Raw genomic sequence first — 19,143 nt, 5'->3', positions numbered from 1 at the left:
AGTTTGGAGGTAAAGATTTAGTTTGTGAGATAAATATTCAGCTCCAAATAAAATATTTATTTAACAAACCAATTATTTAGTTTGGAGCTAAATATTTATTTAACAATCAAGTTTTTTTACTTTGCAAACTAAATATTTAGCTCCAAAGTAATCAGTTATTTAACAAAGTGAAATGTTTATAACTGAATGAATGACACAGTGATTATATGACTTGGAAAAAAATAACGCCCTTATTTTCACTGAGCCTGGTTCTGCTGGAGGTTTCTTCCAGTTAAAAGGGAGTTTTTCCTCTCCACTGTCGTTACAAGCATGTTTGGTGTGAGGGATTGCCTTCCAGTCAACGAGTCGATGCAATCAACTGGTTTTCCTTAGATAAAACACTTTGAATCAATGTGAATGTATGATCTGATTGAATTGTCTCTGTAAAGTGCCTTGAGATGACGTGTGTTGTGAATCGGTGCTATATAAATAAACTAAATGGAATTTTTCTCTTAAATACGCCTAATAACCATAAATCCATCCATTTCCCATCATGCTTATCCCAAGCGGCGCTGTGGTGCCTACCTCCAGCTGTCTACAGGCAAGAGGCGGGGTTCATTCTGGACAGGTCGCCAGTCCATCGCAGGGCAACACAGAGACAAACAATCATTCACACTAACACCTAAGGAGAATTTAGGGAAGCCAATTAACCTAACAGTCATGCTTTTTGGACTGTGGGAGGAAGCCGGAGTACCTGGAGAGAACCCACGCATGCTCAGGTAGAACATGCAAGCTCCACGCTGAAAGACCCTGTGTCAGGACTCCAGTCTGTGTGTTTGTCTTTTGTGTTGTTCTCCCTTCCACCAGCAGGAGGTGCCCGGTTCTGGTCCGCCTCCTCACACACCTGATGATGATTACCTCGTTACAGAGTGTTCTTAAGCTGCTGACTGCCACTACCTCGACGCCAGAGTGTTTGCCAATACTGGGTACTCTGGCCATGCTTAGTTTAGCAGAGTCTAACCTGAGTTTTTGTTTTGCCAGTTTTGGGTACTCTAGCCAAGCTGAGTTTTAACTTGGTTTTTGTCTTTGCCTCTCGGCAGAAAGTCATCATGCAAACTGGAGCTTTTCGGACCTTCTCTTCCTGAAGGAATCAACTGAGCCTCAAACCAAGCTGGGGATTCAAACTGGAAGTTTGGATCCTGTTTCCTTGAGAGGACGTTGAGTTTACTCTCTGAGCAAGGGAATCATCTCCACTACGACCCGTTCAAGTACAGCAGGAAATCTCAGTGGCAATCAGCTTCTCCGTTCACCAACAACCATCCGAGTTCTGGGTAAACCCTGTTCCGCCCTCCACCGAATCAGAATAATACTGGAAAACCAACACACAGTTTGGAGTCAAAGATCCTACAACTTCTCTGGAAACGTGAGTCAACAACCAAATCCACGATTGAAATTTCCCACTGAGCCTGAACTAATCGTTTGTCTTCCCTTCACCTTCCAGTTCCGGTCGAGCTGAGTTCAGAGCAACTCTGCACCGAGCCTTAACTCTTCAATAAACCTGTTAAACTTTTCCCTGGTCTCTCTGTTTGGTCTTCTGCATTTTGGGTCAGACCTTTAGTAAAATCATGACACCCTGGGCCGGGAATTGAACCCAGCACCTTGTTGCTGAAAGGCAGCTGTGCTACCAAATGCAACACCTGTAAACATAAATATTGCTCCTAATTTTAGACTGCTTAACTTTACAAAAAGCACTCCATACTGATCTTCCCTCATCATGTCTTCCACATGTCCTTTTATGGTTTGATCCCCTTTTTAGTCACACTCATCCCTCAGTTGTCCATATTTCTGGTTTCAGCCGGCGCTATGGGGAAGAGGATGTCACTCTCTAAGGAGAGGTTGCTGCCCAGGCCGGCCATGCGGCTGCGCAGCAGAAAGTGTGTCCTCCTCTGCAGGATCCTCTGCTGCTCCTGCTTCAGCTCCACATAGGACCTGGAGAAGGTGTGAAAGATGGAGGTGACAGGGAACGCCATCAGGAGGATACCGCTCAGGATGCTGCTGAGAGCCACCACCTGACCCGGGATGCTCCTGGGCACCATGTCGCCGTAACCTACTGTTGTCATAGTGATCACAGCCCACCAATAGGTTGCAGGGATGCTTGTGAACTCCTGTGTGGCGGCCATTTCGTTCTCTATCAGGTACAGCAACGGTGAATACAAAGCAATAGCCACGCACAGGAAAAGGAGGAGCAGCCCAAACTCCCTGGTGCAACGCCTCGCCGTCAGGCCGAGGGTCTGAAGGCCCAGCGAATGGCGAGCCAGCCGCATCACGTAGAGGATGCGCAGCGCCCGCAGCACGCGGAGCACCAAGCCCACTTTGTCCAGGTAGCTGCTGCCAGAGCCCAGACGCTTTTCCCCCTTGGACGTGCTGTCCACCAGCAGCGTGATGTAGTAGGGCAGAATGGCCACCACGTCGATCAGGTTGAGAGGCTTCCTGAAGAAGGTGAGTTTGCTGCGGTCCTGGATGAAGCGCAGGGAGAACTCCAAGGAGAACCAGGCCACGCAGACGGTCTCTACGATGAAGATGTTGTAACACATCTTGGAACATGTGCCCTAAAGAAAAAAGCAGAAAGAAAATCCTGCTGTAGTTATTAACAGGCCTCAGCCACTAGAGGGAGCCACATCAACATTAAACCCAGAGCCAAAGCAGCAGTGGATAACATGGAGTTCATATTAAACAGGACTGTGAAGGAAATGTTTCCCGCTTCTTCAGATTTCTTCTGTTTTTCTTACATTTTTGATGATAATCAGCATTTTATGTCAGATAAAGGAACCTTTGTTCGATATAAACAAGCTTTTTAAATACGGTTTTCATTTAGCAGGGCAAAAAGCAGCTTAAAGCAATTTAGCCCTATGATATGATAAAAGAAAAAAGGTTTAAAAAGTTCTTAAAATTTTCTGTCAATAATTCAAAAGCTGTTATACCCTGATAATAATGATTTATTCATTTTAGATCAGGGGTCTTCAACATTTTCCAGGCCAAGGACCCCCAAACTGATGGCAAGATGGAGCAGGGACCCCCTAATTATATATATTGTATGAAATTGTGTTATATCAAACTGGTCCTATAGTTATTCTATTACAGGTGGAGAGATGTAACGAAAGTAATTTCTCCCTGGGATTATTAAATTATTTCTGATTCTGATTCCTCATTGATGGGACAGGTGTTGTGAATGAAATGGTGCCCAGCTTGAAAGAGCTCCTGTGTGTTGCTGAGTGTGTCTAAAGAAATTTAATCCAAATTAACTGTTTGAAAGTCAGAGATTCTTTCAGCAGGGCTGTTTTTTCAAATTTTAAGGTGAAACACGTTTAAAAGAAATCTCTTAGATTGTCAGTAAATAAATCGTTGCTGTATGGTTTAAACATCTCAACATCTGCAGCTTAACACAACAGAGCAACATGAAAGACTGATGAAAATAAGTTTTCACACAGTTTAAATACAGTTTAAATTAGATTGGTTCACTCTAAGTCCAAAAATATGATCAAATCTTTCTTTATCTAAGAGTTTGGGTCAAAACTGACAAAAACCTCCGCTTCATCTGAAGTAAAGTAGCCACAGAGCATGACGCTCATTATGTTCTATCACTGTAACTCTTTTCGATTTTACTACTAAGAGGTTCCAGTTTGTTTGGTTTCCATGTGCCTTTACTCTCCTTTTAGGTTTTGAGAAATTTCTAGCTAAAAATTATTATTTTTTGGCAACTATAATCATTAGTCCAGATGAAGGGAGGAATTAGAGGAGTGCTCTCCCATATTGAACACAATCTGCCAGCTCTATCAGCGCTACTGTCCACCACTTGGCAGCCTCTCCAGCCAATTCCCTTCTGTTTTTGCTTTTATTAACTCTGGGGGAGAAAAAAAAAATCAAATTTTCCTTCAGCATCCTCTTGTGTTTCATATTCTGGTAGATTTTTCTTTCATTATGTCACAAATCGCAATAAAAATTGTTCGTACGTTTCTACTGAACAACAATACTCTGTTGTGGCTGGAGCTAAAAGATGCAAAGAAAATGTTGGGAAGATTAAAAAAGGACAGCTTAACTTCAACATCATTAATAGCAGCTTTAAAACCTGAATGATTAAACTATATCCAGGGCTGGCCCAAGCCTCCATGGGGCCCAAGACAAAATTTATTTTTGGAGGGGCCAAGAGACAATGGCAGAGACAATGGCAGAGACAATGGCAGAGACAATGTCCCTTCACCGGTGAACATCCGGGGAACGGACATTGAGATACTGGACTCTTAAAAGTACCTAGGTGTTCATCTGAATAACAAACTGGACTGGACTCTGAGGAGACTGAGGTCTTTTGGAGTGTAGGGGGCTCCTAAAGACCTTCTATGAATCTGTTGTGGCATCAGCCATCTTCTATGGAGCTGTCTGTTGGAGCAGTGGTTTATCTGTAGCTAAGAGAAAGCGGCTGGATCAGCTGTTCAGGAAGGGCAGCTCTGTGATTGGATGCCCTCTGGACTCAGTGCAGGAGATGGGAAACAAAAGGATCCTAAAGCCGGGCATAAACTGTACGTCCTTCCGTAAAAATTAAAAAAATATCCACTGGACTTGGTTTCCAAGATTTGAAGACGTTTCTCCACCTCTCCAGGAAGCTTTCTCAATTCAAATGTCTGGATCCTCAGTGATTTTGAGTCTTATAAAGCCTTGTATCGCTTGGAAACATGCAAATGGTAACCAATGAATGTATGGTTCTATCGTTAGCCTGTAATACCTGAAACCTGTCTATGATTCTGAGGGTCGGTCGTTAAGGAGGTATTGCTCAGTTAGCCCTGATCCTCTTCCGTAGTATATTGTATTGTATATTATTGTATATTATTTATTCTCCAGGTGCACAGTTTATATTGTTAAAACACTTTACAGGACAGTATTTTATTGTTTATCTTTTAACTCTCCACAATTATGTTATTCTTCCACATTTTTCTAAGGTGCACATTTGTGTGACCATTTTCTCTATAATCTTTTTGCTGCTGTGATTACCAGAATTCCCCCATTGTGGGACAATAAAGGGATTTTCTATTCTGTTCTATTTTATTGTTTACAGTCTCCTATTTGTGCACTAGAAGTTAAAGCTGCAGTCTGTAACATTGAGGAGAGAGCAGACTTCGACTGAAAATTTGAAGAAAAACAGGTTTCACGCCACTCCCCCACCCTCTCTGCTTCACTCATGCCCCACCTCCAAGCTCCACCCCTCTCACAGCATCTGTGACCGCATGCGACCACCGCATGCGACCAGAAGGGGGGGGGCGGGATTCAGTGTGTGTGAGCTGTGATTGACACTCCATCAGACGCTCCTCTGGCTGTGATTGGTTGTTTTGACTCGTCCCGAATTATTCTTTCCAGATTGAAATACAGGCAGTATGCGGGACCAATTGAAGCAGTTTTTTTTCACAGGTTACATATCACATGTACTGCTGTCTGGGCATAGGGACAGTTTTAGCCAATATGACAAAAAAGTGATTTTTTAAAACTTACAGACTTCAGCTTTAAACATGAAAACTAGTACAGTGGGGCAAAAAAGTATTTAGTCAGCCACCAATAGTGCAAGTTCTCCCACTTAAAAAGATGAGAGAGGCCGGTAATTTTCATCATACATATACCTCAACTATAAGAGACAAAATGAGAAAAAAAAATCCAAAAAATCACATTGTCTGATTTTTAAAGAATTTATTTGCAAAATATGGTGGAAAATAAGTATTTGGTCAGTTACAAACAAGCAAGATTTCTGGCTCTTACAGACCTGTAACTTCTTCTGTAAGAGGTTCCTCTGTCCTCCACTCGTTACCTTCATTAATGGCACCTGTTTGAACCCGTTATCAGAGATGGGAAGTAACAAAGTACAAATACTTCGTTACTGTACTCAAGTAGATGTTTCTGATATTTTTACTTTACTTTACTACTTATTTTTATGGGGACTTTTTCCTTCTACTCCTTACATTTTTACACAAATATCTGTACTTTCTACTCCTTACATTTTAAAAAATTGGCTCGTTACTTTAGTTTTGAATCATTTCAATGGAGTTACCGTTATTATTTTTCACGTCATCAATACCAAATTCAATCTAATTGGATGGGAATCTACGTTGCATTTGACGCACCGCTACAAGATGAATCGACAGATTCGGCGGTATTCATTGGCGGCAAATCATTGCAGCTTGGTGGCAGTGGCGTTAGCATAGTAGCATGGACGACGAGATGATTGAAAATGAACACAACGGAGATCTAGTCCTATTGGCAGACATCCATTTAAAATGTAGGCAACGGCATGAAAAAAGTGGTTTCTACTTTTACTTTTATACTTTAAGTAAATTTAAAAGCCTGTACTTTGTTACTTTTACTTGAGTAAAGAAGTTAAATCAGTACTTCCACTTTTACCAGAGTATTTTTTAACACAAGTATCTGTACTTTTACTCAAGTACGGAAAGTGAGTACTTTTGCCATCTCTGAAAACTAGTATGTAGTTTATTCACTGTAAAAGTGTGACGTGGTTTTAATTAGTTGGTTTCAACTCCAAAAACAGTGTGTAAAGATAGCCTAGGACGGACAAATAAAATGGCTAGGATGAATAAAAATGAATAAATAGTAAAAAAACAGACATAACTAAATTATATACACCATAAAAAATACTACTAAAAGTACAGAATGATTAAAGGAATAGTACACCCAAAACATGATTAGCCTTCATTTTCTACTCACCCCCATGCTGAACAACACTCTGGAGTACTTTTTTGATATCTCAAATGCATCTGGAGATCTGGGAGGCTTCTTGCTGTCTGCTGACATTCAAATAATGGAGGTCTACGGTGCCTGAGACAGAAAGGTCCATAAAAGTCCACAAAAAACGTGTCAATATTCCTCCATTCTGCTCGTCCAATGTATTCCAAGTGTCCTGAGTGGGTAGCGTCCAGAATTTACTCGAAACGAAGTCATTTAGAATGTTTTTAGAGCCTAAACAGTAGTGTATAGGATTTCCTAAAAGCGCGTTCACGAGTCTACGGAAACCGCGGCAGACCAAACCAGATGAAAGTGCGCATTCAGCGTCTGCTCTGCCAATAATGCAAGCGTAGAAGAAGAAATGTGCTATTTACCTGTGCAAAGAAAGAAACAACGAAAGAAAAATGTCTGAGGACTTCAGTGTTGAGGAAGAGCATGAGTTCTTTGCCGAGCTGAATGCGCACTTTCATGGACCTTTCTGCCTCGGTCACCATAGACCTCCATTGTTTGAATGTCAGCAGACAGCAAGAAGCCTCCCAGATCTCCAGATGCATTTGAGATATCAAAAAAGTACTCCAAAGTGTTGTTCAGCAAGGGGGTGAGTAGAAAATGAAGGCTAATCATGTTTTGGGTGTACTATTCCCTTAACATGCTTCAATTGAAGATCAATGAGATGAACCAGAAATGTTGGTTTGTTTTTTTGGTTTTATGTTGAGTTTAAAACTGTTTTGAAAACGTTTGGAGGGAAGATTAACGGATCTAAACATTTTATAAGATAACATGATCATGAAAATACTGCAGAACTAAAGGGAATGCTGGTAGAGCTGCAGCCAAAGATGAAAACTCTGCTCTCTGGCAGCCCGGAACCAGAAACAGTCTGTTACAATCAGATTGATGCCACTTTTAATTAAGCTGCCTCGTAGAGACATATTGAGAAAAATGAGGCATGAACACAACAGAAACATGGCGGGTCAAACAGAATCTCTGAATCTGATCAGACAAAGAACCCGTTTATCTATTTTAATTCCTTCTATTAGCTTATTTAATCAACAATGGTTGGTTTAGATGTGTGTGATATGTAGATTTAATAAATTGGTCTACTTCCCATCATTCTATAAAGTTTATTAGATATAAGAATCCAGAAATACTTTTCAGCAGAAGAGTTTTAATATATTTACATTCCTGCTTAGATGTTCTTGTTCTTCATCTGCAGTAGATCTGCACCTTATGGACAAAGGACATTCTTTTGAGGACTAGAATGTTCACATTTGGACAAAGAAGACAGGAAGTTTGTGAGGGACGTGAAGGAAGCCATCTCAGTTAAGAAAGAAAGAACAACCTTAAACAGAGGGGGTGGACTCAGATTTCAGCTTTCAAAAACCTACAATAAAGCAATTGAGTTAATCCTTTACTGCCATCATTGCAGCCCCTACCCCTTAACAGGAGAGCGGAGGGCCACACCTATTCAGCCAGGTCAACAATTCCCTTTAACGACACCCCTTTAAGACACTTAGACAGGTATGGGGCATTGCAGGCCAACAAAAGAAGCCAAACGACCCCCATTCCAAAGGGGTGGACCCCTTTGTCTGTTTCAATTTGCATGTTTTCAAAACAAAAACAAGGTTTTGACAGGCTACAGTTTAAAGCCTGGAACTCAACGCTATTTCTGACATTTTGAATTGAAAAGCTTCCTGGATGGGAAGCAAAACATCTTCAAAGTTAGAAGCAAAGTCCAGTGGATTGTTTTTTAATTTTCTTCTTTGGGAAGACCCCAAAGAAGAAAATTTCTTTTGGGAAGATCTGAAAACCTTCCGTTGAAGTAATTTTTGTTGGTGATAGACGGGCCAAATAAACCAATCAGATCAACGAAGCATATGACGTACTAACAGAGCGACGACGAAAACACAACCACAAGCCAGGCTACTCTTGCCGAAACCAGTCGGAAGAAGAGCAAAAACATATTTTCCTCTGAGAAAAGCCTCCAAAGCAGTGTTTTGCTCTTCCTTCAGTGAAGAAATACTCTGTAATTCCGATAAAAATTGCTCGATAGCCACGCTAACGCTAGTTTCATCGGCTGAAGCCGCCATGTTCTTTAGACTGAACTGTCGCGCTTCTCGTTGCGTCACACCTCAACCCGCCTCAAAGCCAACGCTGATTGGACGTTCGTTTGGTGAACGGCTCCAAATTTTCTTCAACGGAGAGTCTCCAGACTGATCTGCGAGTGAAACCTTGAAAGCTCGCGAGATCAGGATGGTCTCACGAGGCTACCAAATCAACCGACAGTTTCCAAGTTACTATTGATAGTTCCTCCATCTCCCCCTCCCCCCAGGTTAAAAGTCTGGGTGTCATTCTCCATTTTAAAATGCAACTCAAAACTCATCTATTTAAGATTTCATATTCTTAAATATCAATTTCACTGTCACAGCCTCTGTATTTTTAAATGTCTTTATTTTGTTTCAGACACTGTGTTTTTTATGCTTTTTGTATGGTGACCTTGAGTGTCCAGAAATGCGCCTTTTAAATAAAATGTATTATTATTATTATTATTATTATTATATGGAAAAGGCTCTTTTACTCACCGCTTCCTCCTCTTCTCTCATAGCTGGCATGGTGCTGATGGAGAGGTTGATGGCTGTGATGGTAACAAACAACACTGACAAACAAGCAAAGATCTTTCCCGGCAGGCCGGACTGAGGTCTCTCCACCATGTCTCTCAGTTTGCTCATGCACCAGTTGATTCTGGACTCTACTTTGCGCTCCCTGTTCCCGTTCTCACAATCCAACAGATCCTCAAAGAGTTCATCCTCTTCTTCTACTCTCTCCATCGCTTCAAACTCTTCCACGCGCTGCAGCAGGCGCCGGCGGCAGCACCACTCCAGGCTCTCCTCTGGGACACCCCAGTAGAGCAGCTCCTCCCTGAATGAGAGGGCGCACATCTCCCTGAGGGAACGCAGTTTACCCGCCCGCAAGTAAGTCAGGATGGTCCTGAAGGCGCAGGGGCTGCGATCGAAGAAGAACTCGTTGTGTGCAACATCGTAGTCATCACAGAGGCGCATAATCTCATCAAAACTGCTACAAAGATGCAGCTGGCCCAGGCGGGAAAGAGGGAAATCCTCTAAAGTGGTCCAGGGCATCTGGTAGCGCAGGCCACCCACGTTAATGATAGCATGGATCTTCCTAGCGCCGGACAGGGAGGTGCTGTCAGGGACGGCCCTGAGCTCGGGGGCCAGCTGGGCCCTTTTGTAGAAGGCTCCCTTCTGAGCCTCCTCCTCTTGTTGGGGGGGTTGATCGAGGGAGGTATCAGAGGCACAGCTAAGGGCACTGTAGTCGTAGTCGGAGCCATCACCTGCCAACAGGGTCATCTTTACTGTCACGATTACATCCCTGTGCTCAGCTCGGTCTCAGCCTTAAAAATAAAAAAACAGAGTAAAATATGTTACTTTAAGACAGTTTTTAAAAGATAATACAAATGTAATTAATCCAAATTTCCTTTAGCCTGAAAACTATGTTACTAATTGCAGTAAACAATAAATACATGATATTAACATCGTCCACCAACGTTCAGTGATGTTGAACCAGTTGGCCTTCCGTAGATCAGTCCTGTTAGTAGTGAGAACCTTGGCTGAACATTCAGCAAACTGCACAACCAATCAGCTGACGTCATGGCAACGAAGTGCTGATGTACAGTACATTGCCATATTACTTATGTCTCAAAGAGGTGGACTCAATGGCGGGCTGTGGTGGTGGTAGGGGGGAGATTTGAATACGATCAAGTAAAAAACCAGCCCCCCCCCACCCGGTCCGCAAAAATATTGTCTGACATATAGCGGTCCATGGTGCATAAAAGCTTGGGGACCGCTGGTTTTAATGATATTTTTCATACAAAACTAAAGGGATGAATGGGTATTTTCAGGGCTCCTGTCTGTGTGTTTGTTTTTGTGTTTGTCTCCCTTCCACCAACAGGAGGCGCCTTGTTCTGGTCCGCCTTCTCACACACCTGCTGACAGTTACCTCGTTAACGGAGTGCTCTTAAGCTTCTGATTGCCACTACCTCGACACCAGAGTGTTTGCCAGTTTTGGGTACTATAGCCAAGCTGAGTTTTCTCTGAGTCAGATTGAGTTCTTGTGTACCTGAGTTTTAATTTTGTTTTTGTCTTTGTCTCTCGGCAGGAAGTCATCCTGCAAACTGGACTTTTTCGGACTTCCTCTCCCAGGAGGGATCAATTGAGTCTTAAACTGAGCTAGGGATTCAAACAGGAGGTTTGGATCCAGTCTCCTTTGAAGACGTTGAAATTACTCTCTGAGCAAGGGAATCATCTTCACCACGACCCGTTCAAGTACAGCAGGAAATCTGAGTGGCAATCAGCGTCTCCGTTCTCCTACACCGTCCGAGTTCTGGGTAAACCCTGTTCCGCCCTCCACCGAGTCAGACAAACTCTGGAAAACCAACACACAGATTGGAGTCAAAGATCCTTCACTTCTCTGGAAACGTGAGTCAACAACCAGATCCTCTGCTTCAAATCAACCAATCAAATTTCCCACTGAGCCTGAACTAATAGTCTGTCTTCCCCTCATCTTCCAGTTCCGGCTGAGCAGAGTTCAGAGCAACTTTGCACTGAGCTTAACTTCTTCAATAAAATCCGTCAAACTTTTCATCTGTGTCTCTCTGTTTGGATTTCAGCATTTTGGGTCAGACCTTTAGACAAAATCATGACAGGTATTGACTATGGGTATGCTGGTCTGACCGGGTATGCTCATCTGACAGAACAGCAGACCTTTAAAAACCTAAAAAAAACCAATGACATTTACAGGTGATTCCCATCTTTTACACGTGGCTCACATTTCCACATTTCATATTTTAGAAATGTTCTGTTCCATCCAGCAGTTTAGGTCAGAATCCAGAAAGATTGGGAACCTCTGCTCTATAAAATGAATTAGAACAAGGAAAATGGTCCAAACTGGACAAGAAATCGAAACGTGTACATGAATAATGACCTAATTGTAACATAAAATATTACGGCTTTTATTGTAAAATCTCATTCATGTTTGCGCTGAATTAGCCTGACGTAGTCCGACTCAATTCTAGTCAGAATATGAGTCTGATACTGCTCCATAGAGCTGTGATTATGGGGCGTGTTTCGAACGAACCAGGAAAAAAAATGCCTCTGCACTCAATTGGATAGACCTACAACCAATAAGAGCAACGGAGTGCGTGACGTATGTTAAGCGAGGCATAGTTGTTGTCCACAAAAATCAAAGCGTGCAATTGCACGCCTAGAATAAGAAGATGAGACTTGATCGCGTTTCTCTGTTCCTCTTTTAAAATTAATTTGCTGTAGATATCTTCTAGAAAAGACCTAATAGCAGAATCTACTCACCTAAACTCTCCAGCGGCAGCCATTATTGTTGTCACCCAAGCGCACATTGGTCACGTGGTTGATTACGTGACTGTTGGTCATCTGTCCATCATCGTATAAAGCCCGCCCTGACAATTTGATTGGATCGCCTGACAGTGGGCGATAATACTCGCGCTACTATGGAGCAGAGCCAGACCGAACTTCCCGACTTCAAACTTTGTGGGCGGGACTAAGTTCGGAATGGCACCCAGGCTAGCGCTGAATAACAGGGAGACTGAGACCGGCACAGAATGCTATTAAATTCCTCTGTGGGTGCTTGTTTTTAAGTCTACAAACCTTCTGACAGATTTCCCTACTGGCTGTGTTCATTTTCTTTTTTATCAACTTTGATTTATTTGATTTATAGTGTAAATGGCAGCTTTACTGTTTGTTTATTTTAGGCTGAAGACTGGAAGTAAAGAGAAATAAGTTGTTATCTACATGGATTTACTCCTAAAGCTCTGCTCCTGACCTTTAGTAAAAATAATTCAAATGATTTATTTTTCTGGATGTGTTCAGAAAAGAGATGCACACATGCATGCGATGTCCGCCGATATTAGACAGTGGTGGTTGGGGCAGAGTTTGGGAAACTGTGCTCTTGATTTTGTTATGAATGAAACATTATGTAATTTTTTTATTATTATTCCTTTATTTAACCAGGAAAAGTCCCATTGAGATTAACAATCTCTTTTTCAAGGGAGTCCTTGCCAAGACAGCGGCAAAAGATTACATTACAGTTTACAATTACATCTATCTGTCATGAGACGGTGTTTGTTTGGAGGACCCAAATGCAGAGACCAGTAGGCAGAGGTGAATTAAATTGGGTTTATTTAAGTTCACAGATCCAAAGGCAGGAATCAGAGTCCAACAAAAAACTACTAACGCACCTGAACCAAGGAGACATCAGGGGTAAACCAAAACTAGAAGCCAGGGAGAGACGAGGAACACAGACAGAAGTTAGACGAGGATCCAGCAAACAGGAACTGAAGAGGGAGGGCTTTTAAAGGGGACAGAGACAAAGAGAGAGCTAACGAGGGAATTGAAAACAGGTGCAGGCAGACCAGAAAAACAGAGCAAGGGAGGACACAAGAGGGCAGCAGAGGACAACAAATGGAAAACCAAGAAAAACAGGGACAAACAGACCAAGACTCTGACACTATCTATAATTAGAAATTCATAAAACAGTTACAAACCATAGGTCTCATTTCCAAACCTTTGAGCAATCGTTTAAAATGTCCGATTGGAATCAAATCCTTCAAACTTTCAGTCTTTCTGAAGATTGTTCCATGTTGTAGGGGCAGAGTACGGAAAAGCTGTTTATTATTTATTTATTTAAATATACTAATAATCAGGTCAATCTGATAATTAAATGCAAGAAACAGAATTTTCCATCTACAGGGACAGTGTGCCACCAATCTAGCTCCTTTTGAACAGCATGACACCTTATGCTTTCATTAGTAAAAATCAAGTATTGCTCTAAGAAATATGTATTCTGCAAGAGTTTAATAACATCTAATCAGAGCTGAAAGTGTTCCCATAGCTTAGAATGAATTACTTATAAATACATAAGGTGCAGTGCATCCAGTGGGAGATGCCATGTTAAATCAGAGTAGCTGAAAGGGAACACATGTCAGCATCTGAAAATGTGTCAGTGTTGAGTTACAAACAATAAAAAAATGACCGTAGATATTTCTACCTTCAACTTATTGATGCAACGGAGGACCATCTGAACTCTTAAGAGGCAAGAGACACAAACAGAAAAGAAAAAGACTCAATAAATTGGAGAGAATAAAAGTCTACATCAGTGCAGCTTTTACAAGGTTTTTCTTCACAAAGGTCAGACAACAGGCGACCGCAACCTTCTGTCAGCAGCTTTCAGAGAGATTTTTTTCCTCATTTATTTCGGTTGATATGTCAAGGGTGTTTAATTCGTCTCTGTTTTCCCAGTAGAGAGGGCTGGTTTGTTTGTTAGCCTACACTGGATGAGCTCAAATGCAACCTTTATCAGTAGCTGTTAGTTATTTGTAACATAAGTCATACCAGCTAACAAACAAAGGCCTCTTTTAGCACAGCTTCAGAGAAATGTTACACATGTTTGTTTAATTTAGCTGATTTCATATTGATGGGGAAGGTTGATGTGTCCCCTCCATTCAGAAAGAGCAGAAGATCAATCTCCCTCAGAAGGGCCACACACAAAAAACGGGGAGTTTGTGGTGTGTAATTCATTTAGTGCACCACTAGATGGGGGTAAATCCTACACACTGTCCCTTTAATGCATTACATAGTAGATTCATCCATCCACCCATCTTCTAACTAACCTGACTCCACCAGATGGATTTGCTCCGCATATCCATCTGGAAACCTTCCGTTGAAGTAATTTTGGGAAGGGGCGAAAATACTGGTTAGCTGATTGGCCTATGTTGGTGATAGACGGGCCAAATAAACCAGTCAGATCAACAAAGCATATGACGTACTAACAGAGCGATGACGAAAACACAACCACAAGCCAGGCTACTCTTGCCGAAACCAGTCAGGAGAAGAGCAAAAACATCTTTCCTCTGAGAAAAGCCTCCAGAGCAGTGTTTTGCTCTTCTTTCAGTGAAGAAATACTCTGTAATTCCGATAAAACTTGTTCGATAGCCACGCTAACGCTAGTTTGTGCCTCAAAACCAACGCTGATTGGACGTTCGTTTGGTGAACGGCTCCAAATTTTCTTTAACGGAGAGTCTCCAGACTGATCTGCGAGTGAAACCTTGAAAGCTTGCGAGATCAGGATGGTCTCACGAGGCTATCTTCTAACACGTTTAATCTCAAGTGGGGTCGCGAGGGGTGCTGGTGCCTATCTCCAGCTATCAATAGGAGGCAGGGTACACCCTGGACAGGTCGCCAGTCCATCACAGATAGTAGATTCAAGAACTTTAAATAATTTTTTCTGTGCTCTCTGTTTCTTTTTGTTGTCTTAAAGGAAAAGTCCGGTCATATTCAGAATTCAAACTTCTGAAAGTTCTTTAAATATGAAATGATTCCATCCTGTTCAATAAATGATCAGTGTTTTTAATTTAGAGTAATTTTCATTTGAATGTGCTTTAGTGGAGGCATCCATGTTTGTCAAAGAACACTACTGCCACCTACTGGTTTGTGACGTCACGGTGCGGTATCGGCTGTTGATCAAGTCCCAGTGCTGTATCTGGTGTTTGTCACAACGCGCTATTATCCAAGTCATCTTGAAAACATTCTTCTTCCAAATGTTGGCTACATATTACGGGTTTTTTCTCTTGCCAGAAGTTCGATGGCAAATCCTCCCTCTTCAAGTTGGCGATCCAACGACCAACCCGTCCGTGGAGGATCAGGAATCAGAAAGGTGAAATGACTTCTTTTTGTCACTTTTACCCGATGTATTCCAGCATCCAGCTGCCATGCACGTGGGCATTGTCAGTTTCACTATAGCTCTGGTGAATTTCAATGGTGAAGTCCTCTGGAAATCTTCAATAATTGTTGTTGATTGCAGATGTGTCTAGTAGTTCCCATTGATTTTGCTTGTAAAGCGGGGAGAATGGCGCTAGGCTTACCGCACCGTGACGTCACTGCTGGAAGATGGCAGGAGGGAGGGGCTACTATATTTGGGCAAAAATGGCCGCTCCCGAACTCAGTGATCACAACGAAAATTATTGTTTTTATTTCTTTACGGATTAACGCTAAATTCATTAAATCCCTGCAAATGTATTAGTTTTAGGTATAGATGATGATCCATTGATTATTCCCTGCTGAAAGGACTTTCCCTTTATACAGGCAAATAAGTGGCATTGAAAACATCCCTTCAAGGCTTTTTCATCATCTGACATTTTACCTTTATGTTACGTAAAACCTGCACAACTGACAGATAAAGAAGGGATAAAGACATAAGCAGCATCACCCACCTCCCCCCACCGGTAGTTTAAAGAAATATCCTGCTAACTGCCAGAAAATTATAAAGATGATAATATAAAGTGTTAGATAATTCACTGATGTAACTGCTTGCCCTATTCCCCAAGGAGGCTATATTTACAAAACCCACTGAGTAATATGAACGTTTTAATTCTTTAGATATTTGACTCATGCAGTATTTGGCAGTAGAGCCAAAAAAAAAGAAAAAAAATCCAACAGTTTAAGTACTTATTACCCTCAGAGATGACATTAGAGGTAAAAAGACAATATATAAGAGTAAAAGGAAAGAAAGGAAACCTTTTAAATGTGCAGCATTAAACTCCTGGCCTGTGTATGCGCTAATTGAATCAATTACAGTAATTCAGGGGGAGGGAAGTCATCCTGTCAGATGTTAAACTGTCAATGCCAGCTCGGTTTAGTGGGACGGCCTTGGCTTCTAAAATAGGGGTGTGGGTGTGTCAAGTGAATGGTTATTAGGCACCTGCACTGTCAGCTTTGGTTTGCCATGCTGATTACAGCCATCAGGATCTTCCACCCATGAAGCCAGATGTTGTACATCCTGAATTCTCCCTTTCATTTGAATTTGTAAACAGAGCTCATTCTTCCTGCTAAATGTAAGTGCGACATCTTTTTTTTGTCCATTGCAAAAAATAAAACTAAAATTTCTGTTAATCATAAACATAAGAAATTGTATATTCAAAGTTTTGTAAAATATGTCTTTTCCTTTTTAGTCTTTTATGTTTTTATTACATTTAAACCTAATTTAATTTCTTCTGTTGGGATTTTCTGGGAAAGAAACTGGAAGGGAAACTTCATTTTTAATCTATTTTTGGTTTAACTGTAATAAAAATATGAAAAAACATAAAGGAAAAGAGATATTTTACAAAACTTTAAATATATGTGATTCTATTTGTCTCACAATTAGGGCTGGGCGATATAGAAAAAAAGCTTATCGATAAAAAAAAAATGCATATTGATCGATATCGATAATTATTGAAAAGATTTGAATCCGTGTATCATTCGTTCTTTCTATTTTCAATTGCCAATCAAAAAACAAAAAATAAAAAATTGACTGGTTATTTTGTTATTTGTTTTTTATGGTTAAACCAAAAACGAAAAAAGGATTTGTTTTTAATCCGTGTATCATTCGTTCTTTCTATTTTCAATTGCCAATCAAAAAACAAAAAATCAAAAATTGACTGGTTATTTTGTTTTTTGTTTTTTATCGTTAAACCAAAAACGAAAAAAGGATTGGTTTTTCATATTTCAATTCTAAGCTCAGATCAAGAATACGAAATGGAAAAACGGACAGCAACGCAGAATTTGATTTTAATATTTAATCGGTACAGTTTACATGACCTGGAAGTTTGGTGGAGCGTTAGCTAAAAAAAACAATTGGCTTACTCCCACCACGTTCGATCAAACTGCACCAGATAAGGCAGTCGGACCTATCAGCCATGGACAGTTACGTTTTATTTCGAGGATCCAAGCGTGTGACTCTTGAGGAGGACATGACAACGGAGAAAATTTGCAGGATTTTCCAGGTATAACTTTTTTCTTGAAACTTTTCTGTGCACTGTACTTTTAACTAGCAACAACAAACAGCTTCTCGATCAACATAGTGTGTGGTTCTAGCGTCGCCATGGTAGCCACTTCATTACCCCAACTGCTGCGCAAAGAGCTATTTCCGGGTCACGTAAACTGTACCGATTAAATATTAAAAACAAATTCTGCGTTGCTGTCCGTTTTTCCATTTCGTATTCTTGATCTGAGCTTAGAATTGATATATGAAAAACAAATCCTTTTTTCGTTTTTGGTTTAACCATAAAAAACAAATAACAAAATAACCAGTCAATTTTTTATTTTTTGTTTTTTGATTGGCAATTGAAAATAGAAAGAACGAATGATACACGGATTGTTTTTCATATATCAATTCTAAGCTCAGATCAAGAATACGAAATGGAAAAACGGACAGCAACGCAGAATTTGTTTTTAATATTTAATCGGTACAGTTTACGTGACCCGGAAATAGCTCTTTGCGCAGCAGTTGGGGTAATGAAGTGGCTACCATGGCGACGCTAGAACCACACACTATGTTGATCGAGAAGCTGTTTGTTGTTGCTAGTTAAAAGTACAGTGCACAGAAAAGTTTCAAGAAAAAAGTTATACCTGGAAAATCCTGCAAATTTTCTCCGTTGTCATGTCCTCCTCAAGAGTCACACGCTTGGATCCTCGAAATAAAACGTAACTGTCCATGGCTGATAGGTCCGACTGCCTTATCTGGTGCAGTTTGATCGAACGTGGTGGGAGTAAGCCAATTGTTTTTTTAGCTAACGCTCCACCAAACTTCCGGGTCATGTAAACTGTACCGATTAAATATTAAAATCAAATTCTGCGTTGCTGTCCGTTTTTCCATTTCGTATTCTTGATCTGAGCTTAGAATTGAAATATGAAAAACCAATCCTTTTTTCGTTTTTGGTTTAACGATAAAAAACAAAAAACAAAATAACCAGTCAATTTTTGATTTTTTGTTTTTTGATTGACAATTGAAAATAGAAAGAACGAATGATACACGGATTGATTTGAAACCATATTTTATGTGCAGCTCTGCCTGGACTTTTTATAATATTGCTAAATTATTTAATTTTAATAAAAAACACAATCACACACTTCTAATTAAATCTTTATTTAACCAACTTTTTTAACCATAACAGAATTGTTTTAAAGAAAATAACTTAAGAGACCTGAGTTATGTTATTTAATACTGACAAAGAATAAACTAAAGTGACCAGAAAAGTGACCAAAATAAATACTGTATAGCAAATAAATAAATGCCCCCCCACCGCCGCCGCCCCCGTTTCCTGCTTTAACCTGAGTTATTACTTTGAAGTTTCTGGCCCCTCAGCATTTTTATCTCAATTGTTAGAACTACGTAGGAAACTGCCCAGAAATGAAAATATATATATATTTTCCGAAGATTCCTCGGAGGAGAGCCGCACCGGGGCCTATACAGCTCGTACTCCTGCGGGTGTGAGCGGCTGAGATGATTAATAAAAAAAAAAAAGTT

At 40.8% G+C, this 19,143-nt stretch overlaps 1 protein-coding gene across 1 annotated transcript; it reads right to left on the bottom strand.

The window, feature by feature from the left end:
* Positions 1-1,366: 1,366 nt before the first annotated feature.
* Positions 1,367-10,145, bottom strand: kcng1 (potassium voltage-gated channel, subfamily G, member 1). Its single transcript, XM_038276030.1, has 2 exons — positions 9,336-10,145; positions 1,367-2,588 (listed from the first exon to the last, which is right to left on the bottom strand). The coding sequence occupies exons 1-2, from the start codon at positions 10,116-10,118 to the stop codon at positions 1,809-1,811; spliced, it is 1,563 nt and encodes a 520-aa protein (XP_038131958.1). The 5' UTR covers positions 10,119-10,145; the 3' UTR covers positions 1,367-1,808.
* Positions 10,146-19,143: the final 8,998 nt, after the last annotated feature.

The sequence above is a fragment of the Cyprinodon tularosa genome, unplaced genomic scaffold (assembly GCF_016077235.1).
Source record: "Cyprinodon tularosa strain WSP-4 unplaced genomic scaffold, ASM1607723v1 ctg99, whole genome shotgun sequence".
Classification (NCBI taxonomy): domain Eukaryota; kingdom Metazoa; phylum Chordata; class Actinopteri; order Cyprinodontiformes; family Cyprinodontidae; genus Cyprinodon; species Cyprinodon tularosa.
This window is presented reverse-complemented; position numbering and strand designations above follow the sequence as displayed.